The sequence below is a fragment of the Armigeres subalbatus genome, chromosome 3 (genome assembly GCF_024139115.2).
Source record: "Armigeres subalbatus isolate Guangzhou_Male chromosome 3, GZ_Asu_2, whole genome shotgun sequence".
NCBI classification, from domain to species: domain Eukaryota; kingdom Metazoa; phylum Arthropoda; class Insecta; order Diptera; family Culicidae; genus Armigeres; species Armigeres subalbatus.
In genome coordinates, this window is record NC_085141.1 from 357,289,860 (window position 1) to 357,308,154 (window position 18,295).

Genomic DNA, 18,295 nt, shown 5'->3' on the forward strand with positions numbered 1-18,295 from the left:
GGTCATTCACGGAGTAGCAACCATAGATATCAGTCAGTAAAAGCTAAGCTAAGCTAAGCAAACTTGAAGAACGGAGCATAATTCTATAGCATTGGCCAACATGACATTGCTTTTAATTTGAAATCAGTGACGTAAGAGCCCAACACATAACAAATGGCACTGAAATTTCTTTCTCAATTCAAACATATTATATTCAGAGTAATATTCTGTTACGCGATGTTGTATGTTTTTATGAGTGATCTCATATCATTTACGCCCAAGTGTGCGTATACGAGAAAGGAAAACATGACATTGACCGAAATACAACCGATCCGGAATTGAGAAGCACTGCAAAATTGCAAGTGCGGCACATCTGTTCGTTTTCACTTCGAACGTTTTGTTTACGGACATGCGATTTGTTAGCGATACACTCTCAGCCAGCAGCGGTCAGCTTGCGGTAATGCAAAGTGCTTATGGGCTTATGTGGCTGTGCGGTTTTCTTTCAAAATCAGCAAGCACCTATATGGTCGTCTGCAGTGTTGTAAAATGTCATTTGCATTCGTTTGCATAATTTTCCCAGAACTTTTTTCAGTAGTTAGCTATCAACTATCAAGTATGACGAACTTATAGCGCTTAAATGTGGCTACAACTTTGTCTAACGAGACATTGCTGTAAATATGTAATCTGGGGCGTGGGAGGCAAAATGTCATTCAAATGACATTATGTCAAATGACACGTGACATTTTGGAGAGATTTCACTCTCTAGTCTCAGATGTTATATTTAGAGCAATGTACCTTTGGACAAAAATATAGTACTACTCAATCGTTATGCGTGCATCTAAAATTTGAAAGTAAATTTGGCTTCTGAAGAAAGTTATGAACAAATTAGTAAAATGACATGCAGATGACATTTTACAAGCCTGGTCGTCTGTATATAAAATAGGTAAAAACCTGCCCTTTGGGCAGTTTATTGTAGGCATCTTTTAAGAGAATTGCGGCGAACTATTTGGGTGTAAAAACCACAATCCTTTGAATGTTGTGTTTTGCCGAAATACAGGGTAAATCTTTTTCATTTTTTTGTTTGGATTTTTAAATTCTATAAAGTGATTCCATTAAAAACGATTTATAAATAATTTCACTGTCTACGGATGGAAGGCAGACGAATATGACAAACGACTGAATATTTCCTCCGGCATCGTTGCTAAACCATGCATAGGATGTACACGCTTTTGCCGTACAACTTCCGCACATTAATCATACAATGGCATCACCTAACCACGAACTTAGAGAGAGCCTAACGTGGACCCCGCGGAATGAATAATGGAAATAAAATTACCTTCATACATTTGAACTATCCCGGAAAGGGCAAAATAACAATCGATCATTCAAATTGGTCACAAACGGGTCCCTATCGTATATTTAAAAAAAAGTTTTTCTGTTTGTCATTCTTCACTAACTGAACAGCATCCTTATTCACAGTGGCTACTTATGGTTTGAAAGAAAATAGATCTTTAACAAATTTAATAACACTTGAAGATTAATAAAAAAAATCTAATTGTTGGTAGAAAACATTTAATTGTATACATTATTGTATTTTATTTCAGTTTGTTATCAATCTCTATTCAGAAAGGCGACTCGTATGTGATTGGTGGTTGTTTTGCGTGTCGCATCGTCAGCCAACATGACAAGATAAAATCGGCGAGACTGTGTATATGAAAATGCCATAAAGGCTAACTTGCATCGTTCTCGTGGGGCACAAGCTGCCTGAGCCTCACGTGGTTGGTGCACTATCGTATTGTTGGTTGATTTGCACGGTGGCTTAACACATCACAATGGTATGGTCATTAACACTCGAGACTTGTTTGTATATTTATTTGCTGATTTTCAATAGCAAGCACTGACATCAGCAAGGACATAAGATACGCTGGTTAAGTATATGAACAGAAAACAGTCGAAAAACAGTTTGATAAATTCAACTTCGGAGTCTGCCAAAGTCCCGTATCCACTACCATTTAATAGACTTTCGGGTGGGAAATTTTCTCGACTGCCCTGGGCTTAAAAGTATCATCGTTAGCCTCATGATATACGAATGCAAAAATGTTAACTTGGCTTAGAAACCTCGCAGTTAATAACTGGTCAATTGCAGATATCAAAGTTGAGAACTTTTCATTATAATTAGCATACCAACTTCAATTTTTCGCTTTGCAAAAAATATGACTGCGGTGAACTTATGCTTCGTTCGACGGGTTGTAAATTGAAAATTTAAATGATTTCCCATACATACACTCCTGGCACAATAAAAAAAGCAGAATGTTCATAAATCCCACACCGCAGATGATAAATGCTCACCGAATAAATGATGATAGTGCGGGTAGCTACGGTCGGTGTCCTGTGCTGCGTATATTTTACAAACGAACCCCGCGCGAGCGGTTGAGTTATGATGCCCAATTAACTTGTCAAAATAAGATAAGACACGGTTTTCGGACCTGGTTGCAGTTAGTTGTCGAGCTTGTCCGACTGGGAAAATCGTTCATTACATCACCCACCGCTGCAGGAAACATTTATGTATGAATTGTATACCATTTATTTTTGTTCTGACAGTTTCAAAACTCTGACAAATTCGTCGTTCGTCATATTCCTTCGCACATACGTTTGATCTGTTTCGCCACTCGACCGTACCACTTGATCGCCTTCTGTAGCTTCCACGGACAACCATCGTCCAGTTTTCCGCACTCGTCCTTAAAGAACTCCTTCAAATGGTTCAAATATCCAAAGATCTCGCTACAATCGATCACCGGTCCTCGATACATTTGGGCTATATACAAAAGAAAATTTTTGAAATCCTTTCTCCAATCTGACATCACACCAAACTCACAATACTTATCTTGGGCCCGGCAGTAGGCAACCAAGCCTACCACCAGCAGAAACGTAACCAGTAACAGCCTGGAGGACGCCATTTTTACCCAAAATCTGTAGCGAATCGCCACGCTGTAGGGAGTTTTTATTCTTTCGAAATCACGAACGAGTTGTTTTGTTTTCACATCTCGTAAATCCGGCGGTTATGGCCTGTTACCGACCGGTTGTTGCCACTAACGAATGCCATCCGGCGTGCCAGGCGTTTGGGTGATTATGGGCGACGATGGGAACCATTTGTTTGTCTCAAATCTCATTAGTCGCGCACATTTGTAATCGAAACGATCGCTGCCGATGCTGGGGCCGCGGCGAAGAGCGTTGTTGAAACAATAACAACGCGCGAATCGAAACCGACTCGGTGACGACGACCGCCGCGACCGCATTCGTCGCGACGGCGATCTGAGGTTGGAAGCATTTTTCGTTTGGATTGCAGTTTGCGCGGAAGCAGAAACATGTGTCTCAACTCTGGATGAATGTAAAAAGAGAAGAGACACATAAAAAACCACTCTCCTGATGGATGACTGTGAACAACAAATTGCACAATCTGTCAGACATTATCGGTTTGGACCAGTTTGAAGATGACATTCGACATAGTGACATTTAACATGGCTTAAGAGAGAGCAATTTATTAGCTAGATTATTCATGACTATAGCTCAGCGCACCGCAGATCATGCTGAAGGTGACTGGGCTCGAATCCCGATAAGGTCTATAAAAATCAGGTGGAATAAGACTATCCGTGCTGGTCTTGTATACATAATGTACAAACGCATAAAAGGGTAATTGGGATGAGAAAAACATTGATGCTGAATACAGTTTGAGTATATCAACACTACGCTGCGCACCTAAAATGCTCCAGTTGCCATTGACGATATTTTCATTGAGTATGATGTTAAAAATTGATATAATGCTTCGAAATACTGAGAATTTTTACGAAGAAGTTCTGTAGAATTTTTCGAGGATATTCTGTAGAAAATGTGGAGATAAATTTGAAGAAGAAAAGACATTCTGAAATTCCCGTAGTAATTTTGAAGAGTTGTCCGAAGAAATCCTAAAGAATTAGGGCTTAAAATCTCTAAAATAAAGATAAAAAAAATCAGTTTAAATTCATCAAAAAAATCCCAGAGAAAACCAAAAAAATAGCAGTGGAAAATTTTAAGAATTTCTTAAAAATCATCCAGACGAAATTTCGAAAAAAAAAATTGCTAAGAAAATTACAGTGGGATAGTTTTCAGTGAAAATTCCAAAGAATTTCCCACGGAAAGTTTGACAAAATCAGAAAAAAATATATATTTTTTCAATTTTAAAATTAAAAAAAATAAATTTTAAAAAATTAAAAGAAATTAAATTTGAAAATAAAAAAATAACAGCAACTTAAAAATCAAAATTTCAAAATTTTCAAAGAATTAGAATATTGAAAATGCAACAATTTTGAAAATTTGAAGATGTGATAATTTTAAAATAAAGTGAGATATCCCCAACACGATGTTGAAGGGACCATAGAGTAAGAGAGGATTCCGAGATTGTGAACACATTTATTTTTTTTCCAAAAATCAAACATTTTTCATAGCATATATAAATATGGTTTAGAATCAGTTGACCGAATGCCATTTAACCGAGAGACTCATTTAGCCGAATGGGTATTTTGGATGTCCGTCTAGCTGGCAGGCCACTAATTATAAAATTGAACATAAATACCTCTAAGTTGATGTACCAAATGCGTACCTATGCGTACCTCGCAATTGCATAGCATGCCAACGTACCTCGATAAAACGAATTTAATAAAAATTCAATTATTCCATATTAAATCCAATTAATTCGAATTTTTTCAAGTACATTGCACCAATCGACCCCAAATGTCCTTCTGATCCCTCTAGGACATTCTCAGGTATCCTGGAATTGATTGAAGTGAAAAGTCAGAAATTCGAGTGAATAGTGAGAAGTGAGAAATGAGATTTTCGAAGTGAGAGTAGAGTTGTTAGAGGATTGTACCGAAAAAAGGAAGCGAGTACTGAGTAGTAAGATGTGTGAAGTAACAAGTGAGAAGTAAGAAGTGATCATTTCTCACTTCTCACTTTTTATTTTTCATTTTTCACTTCTACTTTTCACTCCTCAATTCTCACTTCTCACTGCTCACTCCTCAGTTGTCACTTTTCGCTACTCACTTCTCACTTTGCACTTTTCCCTTCTCACTTTTTACTTCTCACTTCTCACTTTTACCTTCTCAATTCTTATTTCATACTTTTCATTCCCTCCTTCTCACTTTTCACTTCTTACTTATCACTTCTCACTTCGCATTTCTTATTTCTTACTTCTAACTTATCACTTCTCACTTAAATTTTTAAATTTTTAAATTTTTAAATTTTTAAATTTTTAAATTTTTAAATTTTTAAATTTTTAAATTTCTAAATTTTAAATTTTAAATTTTAAATTTTAAATTTTAAATTTTAAATTTTAAATTTTAAATTTTAAATTTTAAATTTTAAATTTTAAATTTTAAATTTTAAATTTTAAATTTTAAATTTTAAATTTTAAATTTTAAATTTTAAATTTTAAATTTTAAATTTTAAATTTTAAATTTTAAATTTTAAATTTTAAATTTTAAATTTTTTAAATATTTAAATTTTTAAATTTTTAAATTTTTAAATTTTTAAATTTTTAAATTTTTAAATCTTCAAATTTTTAAATTTTTAAATTTTTAAATTTTTAAATTCTTAAATTTTAAAATTTTAAAATTTTCAAATTCTTAAATTTTTAAATTCCTAAATTTTTTAAGTTTTAAATTAATTTTAAATTTTTAAATCTTTAGGTTTTTAAATTTTTAAATTTCTAAACTTTTAAAAAAATTTCAATTTTAAAATTTTTAAATTTTTAAATTTTTAAATTTTCAAATTTTTAAATTTTTAAATTTTTAAATTTTTAAATTTTTGAATTTTTAAATTTTTAAATTTTTAAATTTTTAAATTTTTAAATTTTTAAATTTTTAAATTTTTAAATTTTTTAATTTTAAAATTTTAAAATTTTAAAATTTTTAATTTTTGTAATTTTTAAATTTTTAAATTTTTAAAAATTTTAAAAATTTAGAAATTTAAAAAAAATTAGAATTTAAAAATTTTAAAATTTTAAAATTTAAAACTTTAAAAAATAAAAAATTGGAATTTAAAAAATTTAAGGATTTAAAAATTTAAAAATTTAGAGATTTAAAAATTTAAAAATTTGAAAAAACAAATCGGCTTTAAAAATTAAAAAATTTGAGAATTCAAAAATTGGAAAATTTAGAAATTTAAAACTTTAAAAATTTAAAAAATTAGAGAATCAAACAATTTAAAAATTTGAAAATTAAAAAATTTTAATTTTAAATTTTTTAATTTTTAAATTTTTAAATTTTTAAATTTTTAAATTTTTAAAATTTTCAAATTTTAAATTTTTAAATTTTTAAATTTTTAAATTTTTTAATTTTTAAATTCTTACATTTTTATATTTTTAAATTTTTGAATTTTTGAATATTTAAATTTTTAGATTTTGAATTTTTAATTTTTAAGTTTTAAATTTTTAAATTTTAAATTTTTAAATTTTAAATTTTAAATTTTAAATTTTTAAATTTTTAAATTTTAAATTTTTAAATTTTAAATTTTAAATTTTAAATTTTTAAATTTTAAATTTTTAAATTTTTAAATTTTAAATTTTTAAAATTAAAATTTTAAATTTTTTAATTTTTAAATTTTAAATTTTAAATTTTAAATTTTAAATTTTTAAATTTTAAATTTTAAATTTTAAATTTTTAAATTTTAAATTTTTAAATTTTAAATTTTAAATTTTTAAATTTTAAATTTTTAAATTTTTAAATTTTAAATTTTAAATTTTAAATTTTTAAATTTTTAAATTTTAATTTTTCAAATCTCTAAATTTTAAAATTTTTAAATTTTTTAATTTATTAAATTTTAGATTTTTAAATTTTAATTTTTTTTAATTCTTAGATTTTTAAATTTTAAATTTTAAATTTTAAATTTTTAAATTTTTAGATTTTTAAATTTTTAAATTTTTAAATTTTTAAATTTTTAAATTTTTAAATTTTTAAATTCTTAAATTTTTAAATTTTTAAATCTTTAAATTTTTAAGTTTTTAAATTCTCAATTTTTTATTTTTTTTAAATTTTTTAAATTTTGAAAGCTTTTTTTAGATATTCCGCGATAAATTCCTTAGAAGTTCTTTACTCATGCTTCCGACTAAAATAAGCTTCAGTGTGACACTGAAAACGTCGTCGCCGAAAATCTTTGGACAGACATATAGGCTTAGTTCTGCCTTCTAACCTTAGAAATTTAAATATTTAAGAATTTAAAAATTAGAAAATTTAGAAATTTAAAACTTTAAAAATTTAAAAAATTAGCGATTCAAACAATTTAATTTAAAATTAAAAAAAAAAATTTTGAATTTTTTAATTTTCAAATTTTTAAATTTTTAAATCTTTAAATCTTTAAATTTTAAAATTTTAAAATTTTAAAATTTTTAAATATTAAAATTTTTAGATGTTAAAATTTTGAATTTTTAAAATTTTAAAATTTGAAAATTTAAAAATTTTAAAATTTTCAAATTATTTAATTTTTAATTTTTAAATTTTTCAAATTTTTAAATTTTTAAATTCTTATGTTTTTAAATTTTTTTTTAAATCTTTGAATTTTCAATTTTTTTAATTTTTTTAATTTTTTTAATTTTTTTAATTTTTTTAATTTTTTTAATTTTTTTTAATTTTTTTAATTTTTCTAATTTTTTTAATTTTTATATGTTTAAATTTTTTAATTTTTTAATTTTTAAATTTTCAAATTTTTAAATTGTTAAATTTTTAAATTTTCAAGTTTTCAAATCTTCAATTTTTTAAATTTTTATTTTTTTTAATTTCTTAAATTTTTAAATTTTAAATTTTTAATTTTTAAATTTTTAATTTTTTCAATTTTTAATTTTTAAATTTTTAATTTTTTCAATTTTTAAATTTTAAATTTTTAAATTTGAAATTTTGAATTTTCAAATTTCTAAATTTTTCAAATTTTAAATTTTTAAATTTCTAAATTTTTAAATTTTTAAATTTTTCAATTTTCAAATTTTAAAATTTTTAAATTTTTTAAATTTTATTTTTTTAAATTTTAAAATTTTGAAATTTTGAAATTTTGAAATTTTGAAATTTTGAAATTTTTAAATTTTTGAATTTTTTAATTTTTAAATTTATAAATTTCAAAATTCTAAATTTTAAAAATTTTAAATTTTTAAATTTTTAAATTCTTAAATTTTTAAATTTTTCATTTTTAAATTTTTAAATTCTTAAATTTTGAAATTTTTCATTTTTTAGTTTTTAAATTTTTAAATTCTCAATTTTTTATTTTTTTTAAATTTTTTTAATTTTTAAAGCTTTTTTTTAGATATTCCATGATAAATTCCTTAGAAGTTCTTGACTCACGCTTCCGACTAAAATAAGCTTCAGTGTGACACTGAAAACGTCGTCGCCGAAAATCTTTGGACAGACATATAGGCTTAGTTCTGCCTTCTAACCTTAGAAATTTAAATATTTAAGAATTTAACAATTCGAAAATTTACAAATTTAAAAATTTAAAAATTTAAAAATTAGCGATTCAAACAATTTAATTTAAAATTAAAAAAATTTTGAATTTTTAATTTTCAAATTTTAAATTTTTCAATCTTTAAATCTTTAAATTTTAAAATTTTAAAATTTGAAAATTTTAAATTTTAAAAATTTTGAATTTTAAAATTTTTAAATTTTAAAATTTTAAAATTTTAAAATTTAAAATTTTTTAAATTTTTTTAATTTTTAAATTTTTAAATTTTTAAATTTTTAAATTTTTAAATTTTTAAATTTTTAAATTTTTAAATTTTTAAATTTTTAAATTTTTAATTTTTTAATTTTTTAATTTTTTAATTTTTTAATTTTTTAATTTTTTAATTTTTTAATTTTTTAATTTTTTAATTTTTAAATTTTTAAATTTTTAAATTTTTAAATTTTTAAATTTTTAAATTTTTAAATTTTTAAATTTTTAAATTTTTAAATTTCTAAATTTCTAAATTTTCAAAATTTTAAATTTTTGAATCTTTAAGTTTTTAATTTTTGAATTTTTAAATTTTTAATTTTTAAAATTTTTAAATTTTTAAACTTTTAAATATTAAAATTTTTAAATTTCTAAATTTCTAAATTGTTAAATTCTTTAAATTTTCAAATTTTTAAATTTTAAATCTTTAAATTTTAAATTTTAAATTTTTAAATTTTTAAATTTTTAAATTTTAAATTTTTAATTTTTAAATTTTTAAATTTTAAATTTTAAATTTTTAAATTTTAAATTTTTAAATTTTAATTTTTAAATTCTTAAATTTTAAATTTTAAATTTTTAAATTCTTAAATTTTTAAATTTTTCAAATTTTCTAATTTATAAATTTTTAATTTTTAAATCCTTAAACTTTTAAATTTTTAAATTTTTAAATGTTAAAATTTTTGAATTAATAAATTTTTGAATTTTTCATTTTTTAAATTTTTAAATTTTAAAATTTTAAATTTTTAAATTTTAAATTTTTTAATTTTAAATCTTTTAAAATTTTTAAGTTTTAAATTCACAATTTTTTAATTTTTTAATTTTTAAAGTTTTTTTTTAGATATTCCGCGATAAATTCCTTAGAAGTTCTTGACTCACGCTTCCGACTAAAATAAGCTTCAGTGTGACACTGAAAACGTCGTCGCCGAAAATCTTTGGACAGACATACACCCTATCGGCTTAGTTCTGCCTTCTTACAAGTTTCTTCAAATTTCATTTATATAGGGGAACGGTTTGGCACTTCATCTCTTAGCTCCCATTTCCATCCCATCAAAAATAAAGCAATGAAAAGGGATTTGATTTGTTTTTTTTTTAGTTTTGTGATTTTTTTCAGCAGTGAGCACGCATGTTAGCAAAAAGAAGCGACAAGATTGGTGCTATATTTCTCTGTTTTGCGATAAAATGAATATATGTTCAGTGAGATGGAAAATGGAACAGTTCCCCTATCAGTTGGAAACAAGTTTCCGCAAAAAAAAACTTGTCGCAACCTGCCACAATCTGCCACATTTTTGAAATTTTTACTGCGCTAGTAGTCATTATCAAAATTCATAATTCTTTCCACACAATCAGCAGTCGTTGGCTGAACCATCGATTGAAGATTAATTCAGATCTCGGCGATCAAAAACAAGCGGCGAATATGCGGTCGACTGTTTGTTGATTCGAGACGTCAGTTCTTAATTTTTGAATTTGTCCAGGAAGTTGCGCACGCACTGCAAAAATAATGATGAATGTTCAAATGTGGACGCAGTTCGATGGCACGTTTTGCCGCTTGGTCAGTGCATGTTGGTTTTCGTATCCGCTTTTTCCTGAACCGCACGCAACGCAATGATTTAATGCTTCGATGGTGGTGACGAGTCTGATTATCATTTAAATTACCGCCGATTCGAATGATAGGTACTTGGACTGATGTTTGATGCTTTCTTCATGCGTGACAAGTCAAGTATGGTACGCCTTGTTGGAAGTCATTGGCGCGTGCTTCGAATTTGTTTGGGAAAAAATAATAACATTACCGGAAGAATTTGTCTAATACGTGAGAAAATGACATATTTGGAGGCATTTAACGACCCAACAAGGGAGGGGAGTGGAAGTCTGATATAATTAAGTGGCTAATAGGGCTCAATAAGTATAAAAAAAATTATAAGATAATTTATGTGTATTTGCAACTGCATTTGAAATCAGGCAATTCAATAACAATTATTGTCTACTTATAAAGGGTCAAATCAAGTAAGAGAATACGAAAAGTCAAGATGTTGAACGAGTATATTTTAAACTCGAGAACAATAGTCCTCAGCGCAGCTTTTCGTGACTAATCCAATTCACGCTGTACATTATCCTCGGATACCTTATCAAGAACAAAACAGATCTCCAATTCGACGAACTGGCTTAGTTCTATTTCAGTTCTACTTCCAACTTGCTCGACACACAACGGAAACGGCAGCACCATGCTGCTACTTAGGCAAACGTTGTTCATATTATTGGTGCTGCACCTCAGCGTTGCGGAGCGAGTGCGGGTTAAAAGTATTGATCTCTCAATTTTATTTACACTATAGACACATCTTCTCTTAAATCACATATCCTTGCAGAGGAAATGTCGTTGCTTTGCAGTCCCAAACAACCAGAAATTGACTGGAAAGCACTGGAGCGCAAACAACCCATCGAAGATATCGAGTGCGGTGAGGTGATTGCCTATCTGCAGGCTCTGAGTCGTTACTACGGTCGCCGCTGTGAACGAAAGGGCAATGATTGCGGCGGTAAGGACATCTACCCGATGAAATGGTTCGACAAAGTTGGTATCATGATTACCACAATGTGCCAGAAGCTGGATCAGTATCAAAAAGCGGCGATATCCAAGCAAACAGCACAGCAAAACCCGAACATGATAAAATCGGAAGTTAAGTTGCCACTTTCCAATAAGCCGAAGAAATGTCGCCCGAAGATAAGCATTTAGTGTTCACTATTGGTTGGATTAGGTAAGACGTAATTTTATGTTGGCACGTGTTTGCTATAAATGGAAGCAGTAACTAATAATTATGATTATTAGCAGTAATAAGCAGAAGTTCATTTGGTTTAACTGATTTCAATAAAAGGCATAAGTCTTAGAAATGTCCAGACTACAGTTTAGCAAGTTCCGAAACAACGTAATCATGGGTTTCAAGGCAAAATTAGTGTTGATCTCCTTAGTTGTTCTCCAGACTAAATTCACCAAAGCTGGGGATCAGGGTAAATGTAAGTAGATAATCTGTTTTCGTAACTGCAATGCATTAACAATCGTCTTCAAAAGCTCTTCTCGGAAAAATGCCCCTTCCGCCGCCAGATCCGGCTGACGTCGAGGCAGCTAAAAAATTGGCACCTCCGTCAGACCCGACGGACTTCCAACCAACGCTGCACAAAACGTCTCCGAATTCGTTTGACTACGTGAACTCAATAGGCTCTCAACCCACATTACACCAAATGTCTTCGGGATCGTTCGACAGTACAGACCCCATGGCCCATCGACCAATGCTACACAACCTGCCAGCCGCTTCTGATGGTATGTCAGAACCTTCCAGTGCTGCGGGTAGTCAACCTCGCTACTGCTACTCCCATGGGCCATTGCTGCCGAACTCATTGCTACCGAAAGCGAACAAAGGAGCCAGCTCGATAGATGTTGGGACCGTGAGCTGCGAAGAAACGGTTGGCTATCTGCTGGGAATGAATCGGTGGTACGATCGCAAGTGCTCGAACATGGGGACGGAGTGTCCGAGCAAGATTCGATATGCGGTGGGCTGGTTTATCGCAGCTGCGAATATGGTGAAATCCCGATGCAATTTGACTTTATAGAGAAGTTTTGGTATATTTCAATATGTCAATAAAAAGCAAAACTTTTTGAGAGGAAACCAATAAATGAGAATGAGATAATTTTTAATTAATTAAATTCAAGGATATTTAGTCTGTATCGACAGGTAGTGGATAAATTACTTTGAGTTTTATTTAAATGAGCCATGTAGCCATATTGTTTTCCAGGCCTCAAATGAAAGACAAAGGAATCAGGCGGTATAGTAACAAAAGAAGAGTAAAATATAATTATTATATGACCTCTGTTGCAAAGATGAGTTGATTTTAAATTATACTTCGGCAAAAATTGCTGATATCGTTTGGTCCACTAGATTTGATTTCCAGGTTGCAGATAATTTATTCGAGTACATTGTAAATTCTGGTTAACCAAAAATGAATAATCTTAAATATTGAACAACATGCCTACATCGAAATCAATTCCAGCAAGACTGCATAAATGATTCGTAAAGATTTCTTTAAGCCCTTTTTTTGAGAGTCCTATAGACGAAAAATGTGTAGCATGCAGTCTCTTGAATCTGATTTTCTAGGATACAAGTTGCTACGTGAGGTCAGTGCTCTTGAACAGTGTGCTGTGTTCAGAACGTTTTGAACACGAACACGCGTTCTCGTGTTCAGAATGCATCTCTGCGTACATTTCGTAGTTGCTACTCCGTGATTGACCAAAACACAGGGAACCAATGAATGGAAACATGGGATTTGCTTTTCAACCTCAATATTCACCATTCGTTAGCTCTAAGTATTTTAAATGGTCAACAACGGCACTGGACACGTCCTTACGGGGATGGGAAGGAATTGACGATGCAATCACTCGCCCACTACAACCCGAGAACAACACTGTACTCGCCACGAGCTCATGTGGAATTTTATATGAATCTAGGGTAAAGTTCTATGGCACAGCACAGAAAAAAATAATGAAAAGTAAACAGCACGTAAAACTTGAGATGCGGATATTTACACTATACAAAGCGGAAATGGTCCTCTTCCTAACAAGTTTGCTTACAACTTGCAAGCAATATTGACAATTCACGTCAAATATTGTACAGATTTAGGCTATATCATGCGTGGAATTACGCTAATAATGGTGTTCCATTTATGTGCATGATGCTTAGTATAAATTTCAGTGGATTTTTCTATCTGTGAGGTTCGTCTAGGGCAGTGTTGTAAAATGTCATTTGCATTCGTTTGTATAATTTTTCTAGAACTTTTTTCAGAAGTTAGCTATTGATTATTGATGTATGACTAACTTATAGCGCTTAAATATGCCTACAACTTTGTCTAACAAGACATTGCTGTAAATATGTAATCTGGGGCGTGGGAGGCAAAATGTCATTCAAATGACATTATGTCAAATGACATGTGACATTTTGGAGAGTTTTCAGTCTCTAGCCTTAGGTGTTATATTTAGAGCAATGTACCCTTGAACAAAAATATAGTCCTACTCAACCGTTATGACTACAGCTGAAATTATGATGTGAATTTTACTTCTGAAGAAAGTTATTAACAAATTAGTCAAATGACATGCAGATGACATTTTACAAGCCTGGTCTAGGGTAACTGGTTGCCAATGTGATAGTAATGAAAGGATGGTATGCTCAGGATGCCGACACGAGCTTTTTCGCACATTTCGATATAAAGATAAAAAATGAATGCAGAGTAAAATCTATTTCTAGTTCTAGCGATTGCTAGAACATGATAAATATACAGAACGATACAAATTAAAAGAGATGTAATGGGCCTGAGCTTGAACTCACGACCTCCTGCGTATGAGGCAGAACCGGTAGCCATAAGGCCACAAAGCCCATAAATCTAACAAAATTAAATTCAGTTATTTTATTAAAAAAATAAAATTTCATAAAATTTTTGATGATTCAAAAATGGGAATTGCAAAGATTCAAATATTCAATGGAATTCAAAGATTCAAATATTCAAGAACTTAAAAATTCCAAAATTCAAAAAATGGAGAATCTCACGATCCTAAAGTTTAAAAATTTAAAAAATAAAAAATAAAGAAAATAAAAAAAAATTCAAACTTAAAAGATCATGAAATTTAAAATTTTATTTGAAAGATTAAAAAAATAAACATTTAAAATATCATAAGGTCTAGATTAAAAACTGAAAAAATCGAGTAGGCTTCGCCGCGAATGGTTGACACAAGATTTTCCTGTCACGGTTTTTTCCTCGTCTGCTTTTCGTCCTAAGTGATAGGGGAAATGACGGCTTTGGCAGGTTTTGTTCTATTATTGTCAGGGAGTTTTTGTTGACCAAATGTTATGAAATTTGGCCACAACATTCTTTGATATGCAAAGAATGTTTAGGCCAAATTTCAGCACAATTATTAATAAAAAAAACCCTGCCAATAATAGAACAAAACCTGTCAAAGCCGTCATATCCCCTAAATAAGAATAGTATTTTACGTCCGGAAGGAGAAACAATGTTTAAGCTAACATGCTGATTTCACACCGCCGAACAATATGATCCATATTCCAATAAATGACAAAAAGGACAAACCCTTGAAACGCCCTCCTTTACTTATACTACCATCTACTAGAAATCGCCGGAAAAATCGTTTCTGTGGTCGTCATTGTAGGCGTATCCTTCTGAATTGTGCAGCTGGTTGATTAGAAAAATAAAACGGACACTTGAATCTGGTGAGAAAGTTCCAATTGTTTCCTTTTTTTTAACCCAAAAGTACGTATTCTATCAAAACCATTTTTTGCTTCTTTTTGTCAAATTCAGATTTTGAATTTTTAAAATTTTGTTGCAATAGTTTTTCATAATTGGACATAATTTCCATCAATCCAAGAGTATTATGAATCTTTTTAGCTCTTTATGATATCCGATTAATTGTGGAAGAATACTCACCACAATTATTTCACTCATCAAAGTAATACGAATGTAAATACTAAAATTTAAAAAAAAACTAACTCACGAAATAAACATTTCATAAAAATTGGTATGATTTTTAATTAGGCTTCAAGTTACTTTGAAATACACATTGGTTGATTCAATGACAATAAAATGAATTAAGAATTATAATTATTTGATAACTAAAACATCAGTCTAAAGCAGATTCTCGGAATTAGAGAGTTATTTGTATTTATTTTTTTTTGATACCTCATTTGTATCATATTTTTGTTACCTCATATATTGCAAACTAAATAAGTACAGATCATCGTTTGCTACTATTGCCGCGGATATTGTGGGAGACCCAGGTATCTGGTTCACGCTTTAGTTGGCAGCGGTTGCTCTTCTCGACCGTTTGCTTCGAGTAGTCAGTACGAATAAGGGCGTCCTTGTCCAAATCCCCACACTCCCTGAAGACACCCTTCTTGCTGCAGCATTGATTCCTTTTAACAGCACTAGTCTTTATAACGAAAAGGGCACTAATACGGAGCATGAGATATGATCAAATTATTCGTAGTACTACTTGAACAACACCCTCAGCTGAGGGATAGGGATAGGATAGAGGACGACACACACACATAAGTTCAAGATTAAAAACTCATGAAAATAACAAAATTGGCCGAATTACTCGCAACAAGTCCCATTCGATGGGAAATCCTGTCCCATTGTTTGCTATTGAAAATTTGCCAGATTGGACTATGGGATCAGAAGTTATTACCAAAATACTATTTTCTATGCGCAAAACACGCTAAAAAAACTTTTTTCTGCACGAGAAAGGCACGATCACCGCTAGGTGGATTTATCTGGGTTTTTTTTTCTGAAAACAACTTTTACACCATTTTCTTCACGATTTTCATGTCGGCTCTGGGCTCTGACCTTATGCGGATTATAAGATTTGCGTGGTTTAAGAGCAATTAAAAATAAAATTGTTGCCCAAATCAAATGTTTTGTTGTCGGAATCGAATGTTGCCGAAATCGAATAAGGGTCTGTATTCAAATTCATATTTATTTATTCTGGAATATTATTTTTTTAATTCTTGAATTGGATGGGATCTTTGAATTCATACTTCAAAATTTTTAAAATTTTTATTTACTAATTTTTGAATTTAAATTCTTTTAAACCGAATTAATTTTTAACTGTTTATATTTTTAAATGTTCAATCTCTAAATTTTTGAATCATTGAGAATAATATCACGAATCATCTTAAATTTAAAAATCTAACATTTTTATCAGTTTTATGCATTTTTAACTGTTATATTTAAAAATTCTTTTATTCCTGTATTTTTAAATTTCAAATCTTTTTTTTTTTGGTTTTATTTTTTTGTTTTATTATCTGAATTTTGAATATTTTCCATTTTTATATTTTTTTTTCAAATTTGAAAATATTACCTTTTCTATTAAAATTACTTAATTTCTAAATCTTTGAATTACTGAAATTTTTGTTGGTCAAAATTTTGAAATTTCTAGTCCTAAATTTTTAAATTTCTTGAACTTTTAAATCTCCGAATTTCTGAAATTTTAGACCTCAACATATTTGAATTCCTGGTATTGAAAATTTTATCTTTGAATTGATTTTTTAATTTCTTAAATCTATCTTTTAAGTTTTCAAGTCAAAGGCATTTGATATTTTGCCGGTAATAAAGTTGTTCAGTGCGTGTTTTTTCGGAGTAGATATCGAGCAAGCGTTGTGCAGTGCGTGTTTTAGTCGTCGCGAAGTAGTTAAGATATCGAATCAGTCTTCGGGAAAATACGTAGGACACGCGTTGCTTTTTTAATAAGTCGCTTACCAAGGCGATTTTCAATATATTTCCTTCCCAACTAACATACTATTCCTTACTAGTGCGCTCATGGAGATGCAGAGGATTCCTCGGTCTCTTGTAGCAATAAGTGTCGAACTAATTTTCCCCACCTTATCCTAATTTACTGTGAGGACGTAGCCGGCATCGTTATTGGTCTTGAATTAAAGAAACTCCAAAGCATGTATAGTGAGAATAGCTTTCTACTCACGAGAAAACTATTTAATTGGTGAGCTGTGCATTATTCGTTGTTTCTCGGCCAATCACGACTAGCAACTACGATGGGTACAGTCAATCAAGCTAAGCTAAGCTAAGCTAAGCTCCATGATGATGGCCTTACCATAGACAAACAGACGTAGCACTAGAGAAATTACTATTGACCATGGCTCCAACAATCAATTTGAATTTGATTGATTGCGCGTTTCACAAACATCCTTCGAGTTTGACGTTTGACATTTCACATCAGCGCCTTCTGGTGACAATGTCATACGAAATAGTGCTTCGTGTAACATGCTCGCAAGATGGTGGTAAAGGAGTTGAGCGATGGATTTCTTAGAAAAATGTTCAAGCTGTTACGTCTGTTTGTCTGTGGCCTTACTATTTGTAAAAAAATTGTAGAACAACATTTTTTTCTAAAAAATATAGTTTTGACGTAAAATGCATCTTTCCGCGTATTGTCGGCTCTGGGCTCTAACCTTATGCGGATTATAAGATTTGCGTGGTTTATGAGCAATTTAAAAAAAATGTTGCCAAAACCGAATGGCCGAATTAATTTTTTTTAATTTATTTAAAACTACCCAAGTTTTGAGTGTTTATGTTTCTAAATTCATAATCTTTAAATGTTTGAATCATTGAGTTTTATCTCAAAACATCTCATATTTATAAATCTAACATTTTTATCAGTTTTATGCATTTTTTAACTAATATATTTGAAAATTCTTTCATTCCTGAATTTTTGAACTTCAAATCCTTATTTTTTAAGTTTTGATTTTTTTTTGTTTCCTAATTTTAGACTTTTTGAAGTTTTTATTACCGTCATCGGGGGTGACAATGGGTCTAGGGGGTGAGAATGGGTCATCGCTCTCACCGACGGTATGGATGTCGGATAACAAAATCGTTCAAAAGATCTTTTATATTTTAGTTTTCTTTCCCTCAAATACATTTAATCTATTCTTCTAGCATTCTAAGCAGTTGAAACAGTGACCAGACGGCGGTATCTAAATTTAAAATATTTTCAATTTTTATATTTTAATTTTTTCCCTTTTTTTTATAAATTTCT

The 18,295-nt window shown here is 29.4% G+C and overlaps 2 protein-coding genes across 7 annotated transcripts in view; one reads left to right on the top strand and one right to left on the bottom strand.

Annotated features, from left to right (window-relative positions):
* Positions 1-18,295, bottom strand: part of LOC134226178 (SLIT-ROBO Rho GTPase-activating protein 1-like) — a 267,693-nt gene that overhangs the window by 100,559 nt on the left and 148,839 nt on the right. The window lies entirely within an intron of this gene.
* Positions 10,811-12,521, top strand: LOC134223317 (uncharacterized). Its single transcript, XM_062702471.1, has 3 exons — positions 10,811-10,998; positions 11,064-11,706; positions 11,762-12,521. Exons 2-3 carry the CDS (start codon positions 11,583-11,585, stop codon positions 12,298-12,300), a joined length of 663 nt encoding a protein of 220 aa, XP_062558455.1. The 5' UTR covers positions 10,811-10,998; positions 11,064-11,582; the 3' UTR covers positions 12,301-12,521.

Coding starts and splice junctions, on each gene's coding strand:
- LOC134223317 (XM_062702471.1), top strand. CDS start 11,583: ATGTCCAGACTACAGTTTAGCAAGTTCCGAAACAACGTAATCATGGGT. Junction 11,707..11,761: donor AGCTGGGGATCAGGGTAAAT/GTAAGTAGATAA, acceptor CGTCTTCAAAAG/CTCTTCTCGGAAAAATGCCC.